The sequence below is a fragment of the Colletotrichum chrysophilum genome (genome assembly GCF_026319265.1).
Source record: "Colletotrichum chrysophilum strain AFK26 chromosome Unknown scaffold_69, whole genome shotgun sequence".
NCBI classification, from domain to species: domain Eukaryota; kingdom Fungi; phylum Ascomycota; class Sordariomycetes; order Glomerellales; family Glomerellaceae; genus Colletotrichum; species Colletotrichum chrysophilum.
In genome coordinates, this window is record NW_026517356.1 from 131131 (window position 1) to 155376 (window position 24246).

General features: G+C 50.3%; 6 protein-coding genes across 6 annotated transcripts; 1 reads left to right on the forward strand and 5 right to left on the reverse strand.

Annotated features, from left to right (window-relative positions):
- Window positions 1-1650: 1650 nt before the first annotated feature.
- COL26b_008132 (uncharacterized protein) lies at window positions 1651-3496 on the forward strand (the record flags this gene model as incomplete). Its single annotated transcript, XM_053180899.1, has 4 exons — window positions 1651-1782; window positions 1854-2020; window positions 2370-3103; window positions 3159-3496. 4 exons carry the CDS (start codon window positions 1651-1653, stop codon window positions 3494-3496), a joined length of 1371 nt encoding a protein of 456 aa, XP_053035161.1.
- Window positions 3497-3622: 126 nt separating this feature from the next.
- Window positions 3623-5170, reverse strand: COL26b_008133 (uncharacterized protein; the record flags this gene model as incomplete). The annotated part of the gene is made up of 3 exons (XM_053180900.1): window positions 3623-3752; window positions 3810-4894; window positions 4961-5170. The coding sequence occupies 3 exons, from the start codon at window positions 5168-5170 to the stop codon at window positions 3623-3625; spliced, it is 1425 nt and encodes a 474-aa protein (XP_053035162.1).
- Window positions 5171-6850: 1680 nt separating this feature from the next.
- COL26b_008134 (uncharacterized protein) lies at window positions 6851-7685 on the reverse strand (the record flags this gene model as incomplete). Its single annotated transcript, XM_053180901.1, has 2 exons — window positions 6851-7228; window positions 7530-7685. 2 exons carry the CDS (start codon window positions 7683-7685, stop codon window positions 6851-6853), a joined length of 534 nt encoding a protein of 177 aa, XP_053035163.1.
- A 9709-nt stretch (window positions 7686-17394) lies between these two features.
- Window positions 17395-18147, reverse strand: COL26b_008135 (uncharacterized protein; the record flags this gene model as incomplete). Its single annotated transcript, XM_053180902.1, has 3 exons — window positions 17395-17508; window positions 17570-17742; window positions 17847-18147. The coding sequence occupies 3 exons, from the start codon at window positions 18145-18147 to the stop codon at window positions 17395-17397; spliced, it is 588 nt and encodes a 195-aa protein (XP_053035164.1).
- A 2327-nt stretch (window positions 18148-20474) lies between these two features.
- On the reverse strand, window positions 20475-21798 carry COL26b_008136 (uncharacterized protein; the record flags this gene model as incomplete). Its single annotated transcript, XM_053180903.1, has 4 exons — window positions 20475-20608; window positions 20663-20838; window positions 20892-21574; window positions 21715-21798. The coding sequence occupies 4 exons, from the start codon at window positions 21796-21798 to the stop codon at window positions 20475-20477; spliced, it is 1077 nt and encodes a 358-aa protein (XP_053035165.1).
- Window positions 21799-22423: 625 nt separating this feature from the next.
- COL26b_008137 (uncharacterized protein) lies at window positions 22424-23236 on the reverse strand (the record flags this gene model as incomplete). Its single annotated transcript, XM_053180904.1, has 2 exons — window positions 22424-22506; window positions 22594-23236. 2 exons carry the CDS (start codon window positions 23234-23236, stop codon window positions 22424-22426), a joined length of 726 nt encoding a protein of 241 aa, XP_053035166.1.
- Window positions 23237-24246: the final 1010 nt, after the last annotated feature.

Sequence of the window (24246 nt, forward strand, 5' to 3'; positions counted from 1 at the left end):
AGCTACCCGGCCGCCCTCCCCTTACATGTCGCAACAGGTGGAGGGCGTTGTCCAGACACTCCAAAGGCTCGCCTTCAACTAGCACGCCGTCATCAACAGCTTGCCAAATGTCAGCAAGTGAAAATGGTATCTCGCCAGAGACCCAAGACTTGGCTACACCATCAGCTGGAATCGATGCAGAAATGCCTAATCAACTCGATCTCGGCAACCTCAGTACGGCCATGATGGACACTAATACAAGTTTGGCAGATGATGCCATGAACTTTGTCTCGGATCCCGGACACTTTCCAGAGATTTCCGCGCAGTCTCACATCACAGAGCACACTGATGCCAGTACCCTAGGCATCATTGAGGACACCGAAGCAAATCAACGCCAATCATATCAAGGCGTGTCGTCCGACAGCTCTGACTGCGCTTCGACACCACCGAGATCAGGATGGGATACTGCTCCAGAAATGCCGCTTGCTGGTCGACAAATCGGTTCTCAAGGGGCAACCACCAGATCAAGACCTGCGCGGCCACCACAGTCCTCAAACTCGAGTATGAACGCGATTGACTACAACACCGTGGCTACATCACACTCATCCCATAATCACTTGTCGATACCCTCACCAAATCAATATTTGGAGCTTTTCGCCGATGATTTCGGCCAAAGTCTCCCAGCAGACATATTCAGATACCCCGCTGCACCACAGCAAGTTGTGCATCATCACCACCACTACCACCACCATCACCATCATCACCACCACCACCATCATCAACAGGAGTCCAGTGCACTCAGACAGTTTGAACAACAAGCTGAAGCGCAGTCAATGAAAACACAGTCGAGACCAGCTGCGCGGGGAAGAGGTTCTTTTGCTTGACCAAGTTCAGATATACATGATACCTTCTTGTACATAGTCAATACAACCTGTTCGTTTTCGTGTCTGGACCATCATCACTCCTGATGCCTGAATGTTCCCTGCAATGATATCTCCTGAGAATTCCCTCATGCAATTGTATCATTCAGCATTAGAGGCATTGTCGCCAAACAGGTTGCTGCCGATCCATGAACGGGGTACTTGAGATGGGCTGGGCAATCGTTCTTCCCCGCCCAACAAAACAAGGACGAACGGAAATGGTCTTTTGTCATGATTCGGGTGCAAGTCTACCGTTACCATCGGAGCCGTTGTCCAGTCGCTCGGCAAAGTCCAATTGACTCAGCTCAGAGTAGCGGAGACGACACGGAATTGACGGTGATGGTGTCGGATTTGCAACAACAAGAGATAACAACTGGTCATATTATACAACTCGAATATCGCGTGTGATTAGTCAAGATCAACTTGCATATCAAAGACTTGTCGTGAACAACGTCAGCAGACACCCGCGGAATCAGGGATCTGCCGGCCTCAACCCATCCAACCCCGCGGTTCTGAGATATGACTCGGCCCAAATGGCTGGCGCTAGCCCATCCCCATCCGGTCCCTTATCCGCCCAAGTTCAGCCCCTAAAAGAGCACGGCTCACTGTTGACTCGGCCCAAAGTATCTTTTGTTAGCCACGACGGTCTTCCTCGACATTGTATATACACTGAAGAACTGACCCAGCCCCAAGATGCCTGCTATGGTTTTCCTAGGTCGGACGACTTTTTTATAATATCGAACGATTGAAAATGGCGGACTTGAAAGCTGAGTCAAAAGACGACAATGCGTTGAAGCAAACATCGACTGCCCACGATGGGGAGATAGCGCCTACTACGGGCGGCGGACCCGGCCTGCATAGAGGGCTATCAGGCCGTCACTTGGTACGTTGAATGACTGACGACACAGTGTTTTCCAGCGATTGTTGTGGGCTAACTCGGTTCTGTTGGTGCAGATGATGCTCGCTATTGGCGGTGTCATTGGGCCTGGGTACTTTGTGGGAATGGGCACGGGTTTGACGAGCGCCGGGCCGGCGGGTCTTCTTCTCTGCTTCACGGTTGTCGGCGTGCTGCTCTGGGCTGTTATGCAGTCTCTGGGCGAGCTTGGTGCTTTCATTCCACTGTCAGGTTTGTTCCCATGTTCGGATTCGAAGCAGATTGAGTTGCTAATAGCTTGTCGCGGTACCTAGGTTCTTTCACGCATTACACCTCCACCTTCGTTGACCCCGCCGTTGGTTTTGCGCTGGGCTGGAATTACTGGCTGCTTTGGGCTGGAATCATCATTGCGGAATACAGTACGAAGAGCATCAGTTGTCATGTCTGGTAAAGCTGATCTTTGATGCAGACAATCTGGGCCTCGTCTTAACATACTGGGAGACTGCTGTTCCGAGATGGGGGTGGATCTTGATCTTCTGGTAAAAGTCTCCCCTGTAAGCTGTCCGGTTCATCGCGCTGACAACTGCACCTTGCAGGTGGTTCTTCCTCGCCTTCACCCTCCTCGGCGTCAAATCCTTCGGCGAAGCAGAGTTTTGGCTGGCCCTCGTCAAAATCCTCGCCATCTTCGCCTTCTTCCTCTGCGCGATTCTCATAACATCCGGCGTCCTCGGCGGCGAGAAGATTGGGTTCAAGTTCTACCATGACCCCGGCGCGTTCGCCGACGGCGCTAAAGGCGTCTTCAAAGTCTTCGTATTTGCAGCGCTGCAGTACAGCGGCACCGAAATGATCGGACTCACTGCAGGAGAGTCGGCCAACCCAGCGCGCGACGTGCCCAAGGCCGTTAAATCCGTACTCTGGCGCATCTGCGGCATCTTCCTGCTGGGCATATTCTTTCTTACCATTACCGTGCCATACAACGATCCGAATCTGCTGTCTGCGACGAGCAAGACGGCCCGGTCGCCGTTCGTCATCGCCTTTACGAGAGTGGGCGCGAATGCTGGGGCGCATGTCGTCAACGCCATCATCCTCGTCACGATGTTCTCCGCTATCAATGCGGCGCTGTACGTCGGGTCACGCACGCTCTACGGCCTCGCCCAGGAAGGACAAGCCCCCAAGATCTTCGCATGGACGAACAAAAACGGTGTCCCGGTCGTGTCTCTGGTTGTCATGAATCTTATCGGCTTCTTATCTCTTCTCAACCTGTCGTCTGGAGCAGGGGTAGTCTACACCTGGATTATTTCCATCACTGGTGTCGCAACCTTCATCACATGTAAGCCACCTACGATTCCCATCATACGTTCATCGCTAATACTCGTGGACCAAAGGGGGTCTGATTTCTCTCAATCATATCCGTCTGAGGATGGCCCTCGCTGCGCAGAACATCAGCGCAGATGTCCTGCCCTTTCAAGCGCCCGCCTGGCGGTTCTGTGCCTACCTGGGACTTGCTGGCAATGTCTTCTTCATCTTCTTCCAGGGTTGGACATCTTTCGCTCCATGGGATGTCGAGGCATTCTTCCAGAACTACGTCGTCGTTTTGCTATTCATCATTTTGGCTGTGGGCTGGAAGTTTGCAAAGAAGACGAAATTTGTCAACCTCAAAGAGATTGACTTGGGCAGCGCGAGGATGGTTATCCAAGGTCAAATGACAGGACAGCCTCAATGACAGTAAATCACCTTCCCACAAGGGGTGTCTTCTTATAGTCATTTCAATCTTCACAAAGCCTGCAAAGCATAACTTCAGGAACTATTGCCTATGCAGTATTGAAGTTCTTTAAACTAAAAGCATCCCTCACTGGATCTTGAACCATTGACCAAAGACTCCTGAGGGGTCGTACTTCGTCTTGAGAGTCTTCAGTCTGTCCAAGCTGGATCCGTAAATCGCCTCCAATTCCTCGTCACCGTGAGCAAAGTTGATGTACCTACGCAATCTTTCGTCAGCAAAAAGTCAGAGTCTCACATACAGCATTTCAACTTACGTAGGGTTCACAACAGCACTAGACGAGAAGCTCCAGATGTCCCTGACCTTTGAGCCAAAGGTCTCCGCCACAGAGTCCAGAGTGACATCCTCATACCATGGGATCACAATGGCCTGCGCGAATGCCTCCTGGCGAAGCTCGTCTTGCATCGCTGCGGAGCCCGCAGGCTTTGACTTGGCAGTAGTCAGGTTGTAGCGCTCGATCAGAACAGCAGAGTTCTGAGCGGTCGACTGGTTTTGGAAGCCGGTGTAAAGGGACCAGATCGCGGGCCATGTCTCCGCCTTCATGTTGTTGATCGTCGTGCTGAATGCCGGCTTGCGGCCCCCGCGGGCACAGAAGTTGTCGTTTGCAGCGTTCCAGCTGGTGTAGGGCGTCACTGCGCTGGAGTTGGTCAAGGGGCCAAGGCTGTACAGAGGCGCAAAGGCCTTGAGGCCTTGCTCTTCGGTGCCCTCGCGGAGAAATCCGGTAACGAGAACCATGGGAGAGTTGGAAGCGTCACCGGAGTTCGTGAGGACCAAGTAGACGACCTGCTGCGGCAGGAGGGGAAGGTCCTGGATTGTTTGCGCAACGTCGGCGATCTTGGCAGGGTCGAAGGTAAGTGACATGATCCACGAAGTGCGATTCGTCGTCGGGAACGCGTTTACGGTTGCAGAAGTGACAATGCCGAAGTTTGGTGCAGCTCCTCGGAGAGCCCAGTAAAGGTCAGGGTTAGATGTGCTCGAGGCAGTCAGAGCTTCTCCGCTGGCGGTAATTACCCTCATGGACAGAACGTTGTCGACGGCGAAGCCATGTTCTCCCATAATGTTTCCATAGCCACCACCAAGAGCGGCTCCCAGAGCTCCGACACAGTTGCAGTTACCCGTCTGAACGAGAACTCCAGCGGCATCTGCAGCAGTGATCACATCACCGATGAGTGCACCACCTCCGATCGTGGCTGTCTTCTTATCAGAGCTGATGTTGACCTGGTTCAGACCGGCGAGGTTGATGAGGACCCCGGTGCTGCCCAAGTTGAACTGGCCAGTCGCCCAGCCATTGCCGCCGTTTTGAGGGAGGAAGGGGATGTTGTTTTCGGCGCAGTATTTGACCTGTCAGAGGAAGATCCATGAGCATGGCTACTAGTCTAAGATGATAGTCAGGGGCAGGTGACATACCACAGCGCTCAGATCCTTCTCAGAGGTGGCATTGACAATCACAGATGGCGTGGGCAGATCAAAATCACTCCATCTCGCCCTCACCTGGACGCCAACAGATGAGGTCGAGACAAGACTGAGCAAATCATCGGCCACGGATCGAGCACTGACATCGACGGCAGCAGATGCTACCATGGTCAGGAACTGCACACCGACGAGTAGAAGCCGCATGGTGAACGAGAAAACAGAGTGTGACCGGGGTTACAACGGCGAGTGATCGTCAACGAGAAACAGTGACAGCCAAGGAGCTCGTGCATTTGAAAGGACAGGTTTGGGATCTTAAGGGTCTGTGAGCGGGCGTCGGCACGCGTCTGCGTGACATGCTGTGATCTTTCCAGAAGCCCCTTTGATGACCTATCTTGATTGAGCAACGCCGTTGAAGAACATGAATTGCCGAATGCGTTGGCCCTTCCGTGAGGAATACTGCATCGTACAGGTGCCTTGGCAAGGGCAGGGATAGGGGATCTTCTCCATCTTCAGTGGCACAGTAGCATCTCAGGGGATACGGACCTTAGCGGACGGGGCGTAGTCCGAATATTCCAATCGTACGACGAAGTCTTGCCAGCCTTCAAGACACCAACGCAGCCGTCCATTCCTACGTCCCCGAGATTGCAAACTCCACCAGAGCAAGGTCGTGTTGGACGCCCCCGCGCCACGTGTGGAGCTCTGAGCTGGGTTCGACCTGGCTGTGCGGGATTTCTGCTGTTCAACTCACGATTGCACATCGTGTTGCAGAATCGCCCGCTTCCCTGACTCAACAGGGCACTCTCCACTGCCCCTCCCCCAAACAGCGGATACTGAGGTTATTTTGACCGCTGAAGCAGATCATCAGCGGGTCGGTAGCACGACCACCGATCGAAGAACTGTAAGAAAACGAATATCTCGGCCAGCCTTCACCACTGGCAAAAAGAACAGGATACATTGACAGTCCATGCATGAACGGCGACGATTATAAACCCCACAATTGAAACTTCTGTTCACGGCGTTGCAACCCTGAACGGTCAAAAAAGTGACTCTTCCTCGATTAGGTTAGACGTGATGCCTACACCCTGCGCACACCGCGGGATCAAATGAAATCACTCGCGGCCTCCGACCCTTGAGGGATTCGTAATACTGCTTACTGCTGGGCGCAGCCCACTAGGAATAATCATAAATGGTACTCAAGTCGAAAACGGCCAAGATCTTGCAACCCAGCCCCGTCGATGGCGCTCAATTCGTGTTGGTAACTGTTTCCCGTGAAGTAAAGTTCCGGTTATCCGTCCGGCCCCCAAATCCATTAACGCCTCCGCCCATATCCCTTAGCATCCCCATTATAACCCAAGTCCATTTGTTCTCAAGTTGGCCGTGCTGGAATTGTCCGATTGCTCGATCGTCTGGTGTATGGTAGTCTCCCTCACGATGTCGTTTTCTCTGATTGATCCTGACCGGGTCAAGCCATCATGTCGAGTCAACTCAAGTTCGTCCAGCTCCTCGTAAGGCGGAGTTCTGAGACTGCTTTTTCGGGCTCCGTAACGTTTTGATGATCCATACTCGTACGAGTTGCTCCCTGTCGCCGCAGGTTTCGGGAAGAAGTGTAACCAGATTGGCCGAAGGGTTGGAAGACAGGCGCATACAATGGCTAAAGAAAGCTCAATGTTTGTCCAGAAGAATACTGGCGCGGTATAGTCTATACATGGAGTCAATAGGCATTCTATCAAATTGAGACTGCGACATAGCTTACAAATGACGTCGTTGGGATGCTTGATGTACTCTTCCGCAATAGCAAAGGTAGCGATCACTCTTGTAACGCTCACTGCGCAGACCCTGCATATACAGTTAGCTGTGTTGTTTTCTCACTGAGGTTATGCAAACTTACGCTGCGCCCAACCCGAGCATCCCGATCACAGCCAACTTCTTCTTTAGCGGCATTCTTACCCTTATGACCATCGGGATTGGAAGTATAAGGATCGCGAAGTCGGCCACCACGTCGGTGAACAGCAGCGCCAGGAACATTGGCACCGTCTGCACGCAGGAGTTGCCGTAGTAAGGTTCGATGAAGACGGTGATGGGGTAGCATGTGAACAAATGAGAGAAGAAGAAGCTGACGGTCCAGCCAATGACGAAAGCAAGCGCAGCATAAACGACATAGTGAAACCTGCGACTTGGGAAGAGGCTCCGGTACAGCACCAAGATGGACGACTTGACTAGGCCCAAGCCCAGAATGGATATCATGTTCAGTGCAAACTTGGTCTACGTCGACATAAAGCTTGTTAGCAGGAGCCAAGAACAAGACGAAAGTTTAAAGTTAGGCTCACCTCCTCGAAGAAGATCAACCCTGGATCGTCCATGATCGGTGACCCGTCAGGAAACGTAGGTTGGTGCTGGCCCAAGTGTCCATGGATCGCGGCTGTTCAGATGATTAGCCTCAGATGATCAATGTCAATGTGAAGGTAAAACCTACTAGCCAATTGTAAAGTACAGCAGGTGATAGAAACCAGCTGCAGGATCTGTCAGCGCCTCGACCGGCAGGCAGACGGAGGGCAAAACGAACCAGCGCAAACCCCGCGAGGTAGTCATCCCACGCAAATCGCTTGACAAGCAGCTTCGCCCATATTCGAAGCACATAAAATATGGTCGGAATGATCATGAATCCAACGGCCAGACCGATCATCTGGCCCTTGGTGTAGTCGTGGTTCATTGTCACCATGATGGGCAAATTTGCGCCCGTGGGTCAGTGACCAAAAGGCGGGTTTGCTGAGTTCGGTCGGCACTGAGAGAGTCGGGCTCGTCGTTGCTTAAAATGTGGACACGGTGCCCCAAACCGACCGTGGGGATCACGGTGAAATATGTGTCGAAAGGTGTCTCGAGGCAATTTTGGTTCTGATCATGGCGATAGCAAAGGAGTGTCGTGTCGCATACTGCTCGCAGCAGATTGTCACCGTCGGTTCATCCACGGAAGAGATCCTTCCCTCTCTATCTCATGCTGGCGTGGCATCTGGCACCTACTAAGTAGCAGTTGGGTTACTATGGCCGCCGTTATCACCATAAAACAGGATAGCATGCAAAAACGCCCGGGCACTGCCGCAGGGGAGAATCTTCCGTGACTGATATTCCTCCAGGTTGTCCCATGCACTGAGGGCTCCTCGGCGCAACAAGAACCGGTAATCACACGCAGGGTCTCGGAAGACATGACTCGGTGTCCTTGTCTGCCCATGTCCAACAACCCTTGTCGATAAACCGTTGGAGGTGCTTCGAATGACCGGACCCCACTCGTTCCCGGGGTTGGAGAGTGATGTTCGCCCTCACGGCACAGGGAGTTGCGATACCGTGAACCTTAAAATGCGTTCCTTTCGGTGCAGAGTTCCAATAACGGGTCAAGTGGCGAGCTGTGCATGTCTTGGTTCTTGTTGATGCGATAGACGAGATGGGTCAGGTCTCATCGATCGTGAGTGCTCAATGCTCAGTGGGACTGTCGAGGATCTTGAATGTCTATGAGCGAGAAAAGCATAGTCTTTGGAACACGACCTGAGCTTCAGATGGCATGCATGAAATTTCAAACGAATAAACAGGTGCAAATAAGACTGCGATAGTAAGGTCGGCTGAAGTACAAAAGAGTGCTTCGAGAACGTAATCGAAGATGGAAAGATACAGCCTCGAGCACGAGATACCCCTATTCAACCCTAGGCGCGACGCGCATGCCTCCGCGAATGAATACAGGGTGCGGCCCTCCAAACCCAGCAAAGGAGCCAAAGTGTCGGACAGAAAACATTCATGGGTATGGTAATACTCCGTAGGATCTCTGGCACCTCGTCGGTGCCGCGAGAAACGCAGGAATTGGTGTTGCACTTATCTCTTGGCTCACACAGAAGCCGGCACTAGTTGCGTAGTCACCGGGCGGGACATCAGATGCAATGCAGGGAGTTTTCCTGAGATACTGGCATGTTGAAGCAAACTGCCGCTACATGCTGCAGGTGGTAATGCAGGGCAGAATGGCGTTATGCGAAGCACTATTACGCGGGGTCGCATTCAAGCCTGTCAGGGAATGATTTTCTTCATTCCATTCATACCAGATTGATTGCAGTTGCTTCCCATGTCGTCATACCGAACATGAACAGATAGATCACAGTTTTGAATTCAGATCTTGCTATTGTGTCAATGATCGTCAAATAGCACACTCTGGCTCGGCAAACGATGAGCGTGTTGAAAGTGGATTGCGATCCATGCTGAGTACGACGTACGAGTCCGAGGGGGGTCTCTTGGCAGCAGAGGCCATAAAATCCTAGAAAAAGCAGCCTTGCCGAAGTTACAATGCAACCGCCGTGTCAAGGTACACTCGTGATCATGGGGACTGGATCTCGAAGACCCCGTTTGCTCGCTTGGCCCCCTATCGCACCAAACTCCATCGGCAACAGTCATCCGAAATGGAGCAACCAATCCATGGTTCAGAGCATCTTCGGGGAGCGGAGGTACTCCAACGACGAGACACATGTAGCACACATAATGAGGAATGGGCGCGGCGATGTACTATGGTATGATGGGTAAGTAAAACTGGTGGAGCAGGTATCGCGGGGACTTGTGGCCCACTCGAGGCTCTGGATTAACTGCTGAATGGCTGTGTGAGCGATGTACCGGCCCTGGTTTGCCTGGCCCGCAAAGACCTGACAGTGTGTTTTTATTTTGGCCTGGTACCGCAGTATTGCAGCCCATGCGGCATTCTCTTCAAAAAGGTGCTTGTCTATGGACTGAACCGGAGCCGACTGATAACCACCGATGCCCGTGCCTTATAGCCGATGAACCCCCACAAACCCCTGAGTGCGACCATTGAACTTTAATCTGAAAAAAGTTCACACTTCGTACTAAGTAGGTACGCGAACTTATGATTCGCCCAGTAATGGTGTCAAGGGGTGTCCGCAAAAAGTCGGGGCCGACGTAGAGAGTCCGCCTCTTACCACGTGACCAGGATCTGATTCCATGATACATGCATGCGCGCCAAGAGTGACGGAATTCAACTCTTCGAGTGGAAGAAAGGCGATCCAACAGGGGCCAGAAACGTTATTTCGCGGGGTTTGACGAAGAGGGGCTCTGTTGCTGCAAAATAATCCGTGTAGTAGTCCTTCTTCAATTGAATCTGTAGTTAAGTCCAGTTAGATGTCATTTCTGTGGAGGTTGTCATCATCAAAAGAGGTTTACGAACCTCAAAGAGCCATTCGCGAGATTCGGACCTGCGATTCTGATCAGGATTTGTTGCGTGGTACATGGAAACGGGATAAGCCAGAATAGATTGCCCAGGGCCAGAAAGTATATCGCAATGCACTCACCACTTCTCAAGCCACGAAATAGCTCCAGGGTCATCTGGAGATCTGTACAACTCGAAAAAAACCAATTGAGGCTCTGCTTTGATTTTCTCGAAGACCGGCTGGGCTATCTCAAACCATTTCCCCACATTCTCAGGGTCGAGGTGGATTGTGACGTAGAAGGTCGTTTCGGACTTTGACTCCGCCATGATTCTGGGACGATGATTGAGTTGACAACAGAAGAGAAGCTGTACTCAGAGGTCGGGTGAAATCGAGGCTTTTATCAGGTCAGAGCTGGCTCATGCATGTCAGATCAAAAAAAGCTAGAAAGGGAGAAGGATGCATGTCAAATATGTCAGATGTGTCCGATAGGGCATATCCGATGGGGCCGTAGCCGATGAGGGCATAGCCGATGGCGGCTGCAACACGTCTAGTATTAAAGGCCAAATGCGGTGTTATCTGACCGCCCGATCTGACACATTTTTGGTAGTTTGAATCGGCCGGCGTACCAAAACATCATCATTGTCAATAGTTGAAAATCGATGTCCTGTTGTTATGATAACTTGCTTTCACGCAAGAGGGACTGCGATGCCAATGTAAGTGCAGTGGACCCTGCAGTCCCTGGGGCCACGATGTACGGGGTACCATTCAAGCACGGGAAATGGACGAAAGTCTCTCGATGGAAGCACTTTGGAAAGCCTGATTGCCAAAGTCCCAATGGGTAGTTGGCAAAGCATGTAAGACGAACACCAACGCAGTAAGACTTTAGGCACATCTCCAAGGCTTATGTAACAAGTTGCTTGGGGTGATGTCATCAAAGGATTGGAGCCTACTAGGAGGTATTCACATTCTCGGCTATACTTGTATATTGGATGCTGATGCAGACTTGTAGAACTACGTCATGTCTTGTACTGATAGACGTGAGGGCAACGCGTCGACCTGCAGGGCTCGAACTGCTCGATATGTTTGTCGAAGCTATGGAATTATGTTCCCAGAAGAACCCCGGTTGCTTTTCCGCGACTGTCTACTTTTCCTGTCCTACAGCGACTACATTTCCTGCGGTTGTGTACCTTGCTCTGACTTACTGTCATCGGCATCGTTGTCGTCTCCAACGTCGTCACTGTTATTCGTATCTAATATAGGTAGGCAAATCTACAGGAAATATAGTCGCGCGGAGGCAAGGAAATGGAGCGATCTCAATTTATAACTGTACCGTTTCCGTCGCATCTCAAGATCAGATGGGAGCTCAACTTTGCCCTCGTCCTGTTGCGCATCGGAACCCTGCTTCATCGATCGGCTGAAGTTCCGACGGGTGGGGCCGAGCCGTCCGCCGGAAACGGCCATTTACTTCGGACGATCGGACTTAGTAACGTGGCTTCTGCGAGTCAACGGGGACACAAAGATTTCTGAGGCTATAGAAGAGTACCTTTTACTGCTAATGGTCTCTATACTCTGTTTTGATACCAGAGTGCAGTCGGACACACTATGAGGTGTTTAGACTGAATCTTGATCATCCATGGATGCATTAGGCGAATTAGGTGCTAGAGAAAAGAAGGTCAATCGTAATCTCAGAAGTTTGCACAGAGAGTGTTTGGATCGCTTCTCAATTATATATTCTGACGTGTTAGATTCCCTTCGGGTTGTCCGTTTAGAGGCTAATTCGATGCGAGTGATACTGCACCCTGACCGGACTACCTAGGTTGTTTCAACGAGAGGATATTAGTAAAATCCGCACGGAATGCTGTGTGAGATCTTTAGAGGTATGCAAATGAATTAAGATTGACAACACATCGTTTGCAGGAAAGCAACTTTGGAAGCCTTCATGCCCCAAGCCACGCCTCGTCAGACCGCAGGTCTAGACACCGGGCTTGAAGTTGCGCATAATATCAGAGTCTTTCCTTAGAATCCGCAGTTTGCACCGGAACAAAGACATTGGAACGAGTCAATTAGAATTGTGAAAGGTTCAAAACTCTAGCACCTCGTTACCTATGGAGAAGGGCTTAGCTCAACTTTCCCGCCGCGGACCCCTTCGACCGCGCGGTCGACTTGGCGCGCGGGATGCAACTCAACTTTCATAACGCAGCTCCGCGTGATCCATAGAGCCTATGCTCATTGGATCGCTTCATCTTATTACGTCAATTGGAGTGGGATTCACGAAGATGCTGCCGTTGTTGTCACTAGCATCCAAGATTGACCATGGTTGATGATCAGCTATCTCATCTAATCAGATCTGCTCAACCAGTTAACATAGGACAAGGGGCATGATCTTGTACGGCAAACGATATTAAATTGATGCAGTCTGGTAATACGTATCCACCATTGCAAGCAATTGCCGAGGTCAAGCTTTCTGGCCGATAGCCAAGATAGCCAAAATTGCAGATAGAGATCAGAGTTGGAGGGGTTCAAAAGACTATAAGAGCAGTCTGGTTCCTGACTCCTTACTTGCTTACTTTCTGACCTTTCACTATCACTCCCAACGACTGCAAAACACTCTCAAGCAACTTGAACTCCTTATCCTCGGCAAAATGAAGTACATCTCTGTTTTGGCTCTTTTCGGTACGTTTCCATGATTCTAGGGCCATGCCATGTTATAAGTTGAGCTAATCGGACTAACCGTCAAAGCTACCCTGGCTCTTGCAGCCCCTTCCAGCCAGCAGGCCGAGCCTGAGCTGGAGGCTCGCCAGGGCTGCGTCCCCGACTGGTCCAAGGGCCCGTTCGGAGGCTGCCCTTAGGCAACAAAACGCGCATCAAGGCTTCTGCGACATAGCCTATCAGAAGTTTCCAACACTTTAGGCGCCTGCGATCATTACGCCAACAATGTGAGAATTTGGGTACTAGGCACCCATTTAAACCTCAAACGTCGGAGAGATAGGACGCTCTTTATCAACAATCAGATCTTTACCCGACAGACCATTTGCCCTTACCTGTGATTGCAAGATGATTGACACATTCGCAACCATGATCAATATGAATGGATGAGACTCCTCATTATGTGCATGCGCCGGAATGTCCTTTGGCAGCTGATGTTCATAGCAAGTTTGTCAGTGCTTTGAGTCTCATGCCGTGCTGTTGTTAAACTAATTGAAGGGGTTTTCATTGTGAATAATGGGGCTCTGAGAAACCATATTGAAATGAAGTGTTGATACAGCACCTAAACGTGATACATGTAGATGGCACGATGTTTTGTACCACTCTGGAATGCGCCATTCTAGCGTTCGTTCGAGCTTGCGTGCCATCCAACTAGGCTGCCAGAAAACTAGACTCTACGTCCAATCTGTGTTGATCCACGTCCCTCAACCAAATCGCCGTACTCTGAATCAGGAAAACAAAACATTGGACTTAGTGAGCAACTGCTCGTCCCTACAACTATGGCTCAGAAAGATGCACTGCATTTCGGCGCCAGGAGTTTCGAGAGCGAGTATAGGCTCAGCCAGCACGACTGGGAGGTAATCAACTATGACTCTTGAACGAAGCAGCGTGGTCGGAAAGATTAGACCGTAGAGTAAGAAGGCTTGTTGCTGTGATTTAGGTATAAGGATTAGTTGAAGAAGATAGATTTATTCTATTTAGTTGCGAAGGTCCTTTTGACTCAGTTCCCTTCATTTGGATGGTTGATGATGTCTGGCAGGGTGTCCTCGCGTAAATTCGGTGACTGCCCTCCCGAAGTAATACTACACGAGGCAAGATGTGCAACAACTGTTCGTGGGCGGTCGAGGTGCTCAGCGGGATTATCACGTTCTGCTCTAAGTCCACACCAATAATCGCTTGTTACGCTCAACGCAGCATCCACCCAACATCCCGCCCGGACGCAGGCAAGCTTCAACTTTGCGACTGGATAGACACATGGCATGCGACACGTTGTAGCAGAACAGCCGGTTGGGCGTAGTTTCCTTCCCGAGCCCTGACAAGCAACAACTCCTCGATCACGGCCTAGTCACGTTGGCGCATTGGGTTGATTCTGGCGGACTAGCTCCTCGTATCCCACCGGCTGCCGCATGACACAGGTAACCCCTTGTGCGACCTCCAATCAATGCATACAAAGAAGCATAAGATCTTCACTTGACTACTTAGAGAATTCAATTTACTTCGTAGTTGGAGTAAAAATTGGGCCGCACTGTAGACGCTTTTTTCGGCGTCATCCTGCACCCGGTGGGATACGTTTCGCAATCAAATCTAGATGCCGATCAAGCCGAAGAGTGATTACATCCGATCACATCTTTCTATCAAAAAGGATAACATGATGAATTGCAATTTGTCTTCAGCCTGGTCGGGATCTGCGATTGAAAGAGGGTGCGTGAGTTGCCAGATCACTGCAATGTATCTCCTAGAATGTGTACTTCCGAACCACCCAACTTAACGACTAATTACCATAAAGGGGAATTTGCGGTCTTCTTTCTTCCTTTCTAGATTAAATACGTGCTTTTTTTGAGGCATGAGTAAATGGCAAAACACTTAATCTTGCTTCCAAGAGTGCCTGGTATGTAACATGCCCTTATTGGAAAGTCTGTATCAAGGAGGCGAACTGTGTGTTTTGCGTGTCTTAACATAAGTTCATCCTGAGTCAGTACTGTTGGGTTTCCCCATAAATGTCTCAGGGGATTGAGATAAAAATCATCAGGGACTGCAGGTAGACTTATTATTAGGGGTTAAGGGGAAAAAGGCTTGACTACACCTCCTTACTTCGGGGAACACCCCCTTCAGGAGGTTGGATTATTCCATACCCCTTGTCTTATAACACAGGAAGCTTTAGGAGGAGAAGATCATTTATCAATACACCGGCAGACTGACTCAAATCTTCAGACGGTTCTTGATATTTAAGACGGAAAAGGTTCCCCTGGCGGTTGTCCCTTTCTATTCCTATCCCCCAAAAAAGCATTTGTCACCAGACTGCTTCAACATTTCCGATTTCTCATAGCGTGTCGTATCGAGCTCAGCGGACCAGCATTCAGTGAGTACTTCTTTTTGTATCTATCCTTCCAGGTTTTTTTTGATTTCGACGCAACTAACAGTAACTACCTATCTTTGCAGTCATGGCTCGATACACACTTTTTTTCGCCGTCCTCTACGCTGCCCTCATATATACCGCCACGGCCCAAGCTGCGTGCATCACTCAATTTTCGAGTACCGGAGGTGGAGGTGGTGGTGGTTGCGAGCCATCAGGTGGGCCGAAGGGTATTTCATTGCCGAACGGACCTTACATCGAATACTCTCTTAGCAGCTCGTGCGAGCTCACCATTTTGAACGGACCGTTCGAGGGAGTCACAGCCTCAGCGTCTGAGGTCGCGTCTTGCAGCTAAAGTTTGGAGCTATGCACGAATATCTCAAATAGTTGCCAAGAAGGGTGATAAATTGCTCGCGGCTATATTCCAATACAGCCATGATTTTCACTGAGATTCTATCGCTTAGTCGTCCTATTGAAGAACCTACAAAGCAAATTGGGACATCTTCATCTATTCAAAAGTTGCCGCTACGTCGCAGTGAGCATTGCCTCTGCCGCTAGTGACGACGCATGTGGGAAAGTTTGGATTGACAAACTTCCGGGTAAAAATAGTTGATATGTTCAGAGATTTTAGAAAAGAATGTAAACCAAAATCATTGCTTGAAAAGTAGGCAAATGGCTTTCAAATATTTTTTATCTCCTGTCCCGCCCAACTTTGGAGCTGACGTGCATCTATCAAATCGCCATACATTTCCTAAACCTTTCAGAAGATACTGCGTGTTTTCGCCTCAACTGCAGCCCAACCTCCCCTCATACCTTTTGACGCGTTAGGCTGGTTGTGGCTGGAATTTGAGTTCTTGCCTAGTTTGGGTGCCCATTCACTTGACGAGGTCTTTGGGTACCTGAGTAGTTGATGACCATTGGGGGCAGTCGCACTTTCTCCGATTCACTGAGACAACTCAAAAGATGGCTGTTCGTTGTCCTTGGCCTGTGATGTCTATAAACAACAAACCAAAACTACAACCTTACGCTACCAGCAACCTGCCCCTTATCACCAAAACATAACAATCCCGATATCTTACGCGACGATGCAGTGTACCAAAAATCGGATTGACTTCTCCGCCGTTGAAGGCGACGGTGAAACTGGCAAGCCAACAAATTTCAACACATACTTCCACTCCGAAGATGAGGCCCCCGATAAGGAAAAAACTTCGAACGAACCATACTCCTACGAAAGGTGATTGCCACTCATTCTTGCTTCACGAAGCCTAAGCTCCGACGTCGTCCAGAAAGTCAGCTTCACTAAATCACAAGCGCGCCTACTTTACGAAGCTTGCAGCGCCTCCATCCCAGTCAAGCGAGTCAATCTTACGATGGCCGAAGATCTCCACGACGAGATCGCGCTAGCACTATCAACGAGATCATCCTCAGACTCGTCACCTCCGGACGATGTCGCGCTGCGCTAGAAGACTGTCTTGACAGCATGAAAACAGTCGAACTTTTCTTTTTACCCTTTAACCCGCGTATGGCTTCGGAACGGGAGTACAGAGTCTTCTGTCGAACTGGCGATTGCAGGGTCACTGGCATCAGTCAGTACCGTTGGCACAAGCCGTGGCGCTTTGCGACTAGTCCGGAAGGCGCGCAAAACGCCATCATTCGCAGAATCTGTCAGCAGGCGGAACACATCAGACAGCAAATCTTGGCGGACTTGAAGAGCGAAGATGAGAACGACAGGATCATGATGGCACAGGGATGTCCTTTGACCTCCTCTACGATGAAGATACCCGGACAGTTGAGCTTGTAGAGTTGAATCCCTTTGGGGTCAGAAGCCCCTGCGGATCTTGCTTGTTCCAGTGGATCAGAGACCGCGAGGTCCTCTACGATGAAAACGAGAAAGAGACAGTCGAGTTTCGGGTCAGCTACTAATGTGGCATGAAAATTAGAGAGATAATGCAAGGCTTGTTTCAATAAAGTACATCATATTCAGGCAGCGCTAGCTGGCCTTGTTGAAAGACGCAGCGCAGGGCTACTAAAACACGAGCATACAATCCAATGGAACCCATTCATCTTCCACAAAGAAGGCCGCCTGCCGTCCAAAGACATTCTTTCGTGTTACGTTATGAAAGACATTTGCATCGCCTAGTTTTTCAATCATGTTGCCAATGTGGCTATGATTGGTCCCATCAGTTGTGCTGCATCTTCCAGAATACAGCCGAGCGTCCGGAAAACGGGCAGCCAGATTGTGTGCACTGGTTCTCACATCCCATGTCGCCGGCACAATTGACGACGCCGTTGCTCTGCCAATTGCATCAGTCAAAGATTTCGAATAGCATTGCTGCAGATCATAGGGGAACGTACAGAGTGGCCGTTGATGGCATCCCGGACGAGGTCACCAATATCGGATGATCCAATGTAAGTGTCATAAGTATTTCTGGTGCCAGCTCCAAAGACGCAAGTGCCGTACACCACGACACCGTGGTAGTCTGGGGTGTTTGTCCAGATAGACCAGTACTGGTTGAGTGTGTAGGCCCCTACACATCATGGTCAGTCATTTTCAAGGTCTGAAAGTAACAAACATCTGCGTATGAGCACCTATGTTCAGAGAGATGAACTAGGTACTATGCCGTTGACTTACAATCCCGAATGACCGCACAGTCGCCAACGTTGGGGTACGGGGCTCCAGTGCCGACAAAGCTGCTACCACCGCAGCAGTCGTTCGTGATGACCTTAACGGAAACTTCACCAGGCGATTTGGTAATATTGAGAGCAGCAGGGTTGACTTTGAGTGTCTTGCCCTCGAACTCGAAGGGAACCCAGTCGCTGGTGTCGATTTGGCGGGCCGAAATCATACCGGCGTCGCTGGATGTCGGCACAGCCAAGGAGACGGTGCTGAAAAAGGCAAGCAGGGCAACTGAAGTGGTCTTGAGGCCGAACATTGTGAAACTTGACTCTGAGGAGGATGGAGATGAAGATGAAGTTGAGATTGGCAGTGCTGTGGATGAGTCAATCATTAATCAACTTCCACGGGGAATGTTGGACGCTTTTATAGATAAACCAGGCACTAAAACTTCTGTGAGACTCACTCTGACTGAATGTTGGATGCTATCGTTGGCTCCAAAGTTCTTCCGATCCCACTCCAAAGGTCCTAGACTACAGCATCTCGAAGGCGCAGCATGGACATCGCAAGGTGTTGCAGCAAGAAACAGTAGGCTGTGATTAGCTTGAGCACAACGTCCCATAGCCTGGCTGACCGATGGTGGTGCTGATGATCAATAAAGTAAGCATCGCATGGGCACGGAAGCACCGGTCAACGCTTGATTAGGTTGCAGATGGCATCGATAGTCAGTTGCTTGATAGGATTAAGTATTTGTTGCAACCCTGAAATGCTGTCATCGGGCACAGTCATTGATGTTCTGGGACTAAACTCCCTACGAGACCGTGATCCACCCATGCATTTGCACTACCTGCTGAACAACCAATTATTTCAGTTTCACGTCTTAACTTTTTATGCTGTCATCATGCACAGCCGTCTCTCGAGAGGAAATTTTCCCTTTGAAAAGATTGTGCAACTGGTGAACGCATCTATTTAAGAGCAGAATCAGACATGCACAACAGTATTTACCGGGACAATTCTTGATGAACTGTTGATTACCTGGTAGTGATTCTAGTTGAAGCTAGGTGGCTCTCCATACACAGAAGGTGAGTGTCAATTTGGTTCCAATCCGGTTTGTAAGCACCCATTCTCGATTTACATACATCCCGAAAACAAGTCATTCCTTGAGGCAATCGTCGTACGTCCGCTCCCTCGGTCGATCGCTGCTTTGTCAGTACGTTGCCGCTAAGTATGTGTATAGGTTGGATGGTTGCATCGAGCCTCCTGTTAGCCGTATTGGTCGTGGTGCCAAGACGCCAGTCAGCTGAGGGGTTTTGATTTAGGATCCAGTTGACGGCTGCCTTGTGGGGACGGCTGAATATTGGAAGTTACCTTCCGTTCTCGGAATCGCAGGGTATGCTCAGAAAGGAACTTTGGTACAGTAATGTAGGCTCTGCCTCGGATGTACAGCTGCGGCGTATGCCATCGCAGACGATGTCAGAATGAATAGGAACTTGGTCGGAGATAGTGGTCCGCGAGGCCAGTCCTCGGTCGTTGTAATTACAGTGGTGCATGAACTGAAATCCCGGTGAATGTACAGTTCTATGAAAGAGATGGTCATCTCCAGTGCCGACTACATTGCGACCATGTGAAGAAGAGTCTGAAAATATAACACAGGAAAGAACGGTAGTTGTAAAAGTTCCAACGGGGAGTTACACAAGGATCCTTTTCTCACTTTGACTCAGGCGCTATCTGAAGAGCCGGAAGAAAAGGCCACCAATCGGCTCGAAGCAGCAAACTGCAAGCATGATGAGTTCGGGATGTCCCGCAGGGGAGAGTCCCCATTTGTGCGACAGACATTGGATGTAATTTGTCGTAAGTCTGCATCTGGCAAGGGCGGGTTGCCACAACAGGGACCGCCGGTGTCAGATTGTTACTTCACTCTCATGTCATCCTTCTGCCTAAGGCTTCACATGAGGCGCGGCTAATCTGACTCTGGAGGCACTTGCAAGATTGAATCCAACTTAGCGAGGGTTGTGATTCGAATCTGTCCCAGTGATCGCTTGTGAAAGTCTGAAATTGATTGATAACTGGCCAGCCACAGGCATGTATGATTTAAGAGTGCGTTCACCAGAAGGAAGCCAGACCTGAACTTGATGATTGCGGCGCTTCCCGGGTATAATGCCATAAAGGCCACTGGATGACGTAGAATCAGCCGCTTTCATTTGCATGAGATTCCCAGTAAGTTTATAAGTAGAGTGGATGAAGAAAATGTACTTACAGACCACCCACTTCTCTCCGTCTATGTACCTACCTACATTTCGAATATTTTCAACTACTTATACGGCGGATTATAATGATAGAAAACAAATAGTCCGGCTAATCACACTCACAATGAAATTAATAAAAAGGCAAAGATAATAATAATACTAACGATCCATAATAAAGACGACGAGGGCAACATGACTTAAAGCTGTAGAGCGTCATCATGACGGAAGGCACGGGTGGACGTTTCTGCACAAACGAGAGGTCCCTTTATAAGCGGAGATCCCGTCATTGCCATGAAATAGAAGTCGTGGCATAATATTGCTGTAAATACTCCCAAAATCATTACTATCCATGGATCACTGCGACTTCAAGAATATGAAACACCCGATATCAGATGTGTTCTCATAAGCTCGCATTTACATCTACCAAAACCTTGACTTGGTTATCTTTGTCTGTAATGAGGGCCTTGATCCCCTTATCAATCAAGTCGTCGAGAGGGATCTTGCGAGTAATCATCGATGCTGGCTTCAGAGCCCCTTGATTCGTTTTGTAAGCTGGTGATTTCCCAGAAAGTTGTGCTTTTTACTTACCAGTTCTCAGGTTGTCGATGACAGCCTGGTAGTCTGCCTTTTGATATCCCAAGACTGACTTGTACGAGCTTTCTCGCCACGTGATCCAGTTGGGGTTGAAGGGTATTTCCTTCTCCCAAATAGCTACGTTGACTATTGTTCCTCGGGTCTTCACTGCGAGACATGCAGCCTGAACACTAGCGAGGCGTTAGTTGATATTCCCTGAACGTGACCATGAGCTGCAACTTACCTAGCGGGTACCCCAGCACAGTCAAAAACAACATCTGCACCAATACCATTTGTTATCGCAAACGTTTCCTTAACAACATCCTGCTCCTTCGGGTTGATAATGTCCGTGGCGCCGAACTCCCTCGCAAAGTTCTGGCGAGCAGTCGCAATCTCCGAGACGATGATCTTCTTCACTCCCTTCGCAATCAAGCACAGAACCGCAGCAAGCCCGATCGGTCCGCCGCCCATGATCAACACCGTCGAATCAGGCGTGACGTTCCCGGCTGACACGGCATGCCAAGAGACTGAAAGCGGCTCCACCAGCGCGCCCAGCTCGAGTGGCACGCCGTCGGGTAAAGGGAACACTTGGTCAGCAGGCACGGAAACCGCCTCACTCAGCCCGCCGCCCCCGCCGCTGAGCCCGATGAAGCCGCCGGTGTGGCACGCATTCTCCGCTCCACTCGTGCAGGCGGCGCACTTTCCGCAATAGACCGTCGGCTGCACCGCGCATGGCTGGCCGACTTTGATGTTTCCCTCGGCCTTCACATCAGAACCGATCTCCTTGATGATGCCTGAGAACTCGTGGCCGAGGGTGACGGGGATGGTATCGCCTGTGACGGGGTGTCTGGATGCGGGGCAGAAGTTAGGGCCGCCGAGGTATTCGTGGAGATCGGTTCCGCAGATTCCGACGAATGCCGGGGCGATCTGGGGTAAGAAAGATGGTAAGTTCAGGGTTCAACTCCAGAAAAAATGTCACTGTGTTGCAATGCGCTTTCCCCGCGCGGGGTGCTGAAGGTTGCTGGAGACTGGATGACAGTGCGGAGGGAGCTGGAGTTTCGTCTTACCTTGATCTGGTTGGGTCCACAGGGAGGTTCCGGGATCTGTTCGATGCGGATATCTTCTTTACCGTAGTATCTTGCCGCTCTCATGTTGTTAAACGTTCGATTTGAGGTGGGTGAAAAATGTAATTGGGACGATGTGAGTTGAGGGAAGGGTGAGTTCTCGTCTTAATGCTGGACGAACGGAAGCACGGTGATGGACTACTTATGGCCCCCTCCTTGTGGCGTTACTTCCGCCGTGCCAAAGTTGCGAGATCCGGAACTCTCCCCGGCATCATGGCGGAAATAGTTATCAGGTGTGCCATCGTACGATCAGCAACACCAACAAGCCCGTTTCATTGCCCCGCACCGTCAGGCCACGTGCTTGGCGAGTGTTTTCAAGGATGTCGTCCTTGTTGGAACGACACAACGCGAGTGATGAGGATCCTGCGCATACCGGCAGGCTGGTTCTACATTGAACGATGACGCGTTTTGCCTGTGGTGTTGAACGTCGGTCCATTTTAGAGGTGGCTTCAGAGCTTGGTCCCTGCAAGCACTATCTCTATTGCTATCAGCATACTACCGACAGCCCAGCAGCAATGCTTCAATACTGTGCGGCGGCGACTAGAAAAACAGATAAAAGGGTATCTAGAACACCTCTCAGAACATCATCCATGGCATAGCATGGCTTAAACTGTCCATGTGCGCCTTTTTAAACTTCGATCCAGTTGCGCGATCAGAATATCTTTCCCGGGTTGAGATCCCAAACGCTGAAGCGATTTCCCTTGGTTCCAAATGCGTTCTTCGACATCGTCTTGACTACATATCCGTTGTCAGCAGAACGATCGGGTTATTTGAGCCGGAAGTACTCACAGTCTTGCCAATTCATTGGTTCCTTCAACTCACTGGCTGACTGACGCCACACGCGCGCCACCCATGAGGTAACCAAAAGATCCATCTCCTTGTCATCCATGGCCATCTTAATCTCAAGTTGAGGAAAGCAGCTCAATTTCTTTTCCGCGTCGCGTTTTGCCACAGTCTCAACGGCGATGACTTCGCCCTTCGTGTTCTTCCATTGGATCTCATCGGCGTGCTTCAGCTTATGCATGACGCTCTCCCCAGCTTTGAAGTGGTCTTTGACCTTCCACGAAGAGACTCCGGGCACGAGATGAATCTCCTTGTGTGTTCTCTTGGAGTTCATCTTTCCCTCGATTACGACCGCATCGGCGAGCTTTGAAGATTCGAGCCCTGCAAGGGGGTCGAGCGAGAAATCGTAAATGTGGTCCAGCCGAGTCCTGACCTTGTCTCCGCCAGCTGCTTGTGTGACCCTGTACGCCACTTTCTGAACCCCATACACCACCGACTTGGCCTCACATACGTCGTTGCTCAGCTCAAAAAGCGCACGTGGTGGGTCCGTGTTGGCGAAGATGGTCGTGCGGTCCAGATAGAAGGTCGGAGTCTCGCCGCAGCTTAGCTGTGCTCTCGACTCGTTGACTGTGTCATCGTAGGCAGGGGGTTGAACATCGCCGACATCGAGCATGGAAGACATGATAGGCGATACTGGGCTCAGTGGAGTTATGTGTAGTAGAATCTGTTGTTTCAGCGGGGTTCGGCAGGGTGAATTGAAGGCGTGCAGAACGTGTTCATGATGCCCCAGGTGAGGAATTGGAGGAGAATAAGTATTTCTCCTGAACCATTCTTCTTGGGATGAGCGCGCGACTGCTTGCAGAAGGCGGCCGCTTCTCACGGGAACGACGTGTGGCTGTGATGTGAGTTGCAATCTTCATGCCTTTTTCAGGGTGACAGCACAGTCGCCAAGCAAAATAGTGTGCCCTGTAAGGCATTCAAAGACGCTGTGAGACGGGGCAAAACTGGCTAAAAGACTGCCGTCATTGGCAAACATGAGCGCTAAGGATCTATCCCTTGCTACTAAACGGAGCTTGGGTTACTAAGGGACAGCGACACCGCCACAGTCAGGGCGATTTGATCAGCGTGGGCAGGGAGCTACAAGATGATTGCCTAGGCGGTAGAGTCGGAAAATTACTCAGTGGGTAGGGCCTTGCTGATCAATGGGGTCCATCATCACCAAAGTCCCTCGCTATTGCGCTGCCTGCAGCTCGAATCTCGAATTGACTCAACTGAGCCAACAGGTAAATACTCAGTCATTCAGGCCCAGGTCGCAGTCTGGCTGAAAAAGAGAAAGTTCATGGATTGGGGGGTAGCTGGGATTTCGGTCGATGAAGACGCACATCTGCGGTGCTGAGTTCTTGTCGTAAAAGGAGTTTGGGCTTGCTCTACACCGAAGGTCTGGTATGTGGTCACGATGTTCGGGCAACCCAAGATGGCTGCCATCGCCAGTTAAAGGCACAGACCACCTGGGAAACATTAATTGTGGAATGATGATATCACCACAAGATGAACAAATTCATCGCCGAACTTAAACCCTACCTTCTACAGCACCATCAGACAACTTGGACAAGACCCCGAAAAGTCATCTACTACACAAGATTATCATCAACATGAGTGCAATGATGCGAAAAGCGTCGCCTGGTTGTCTCC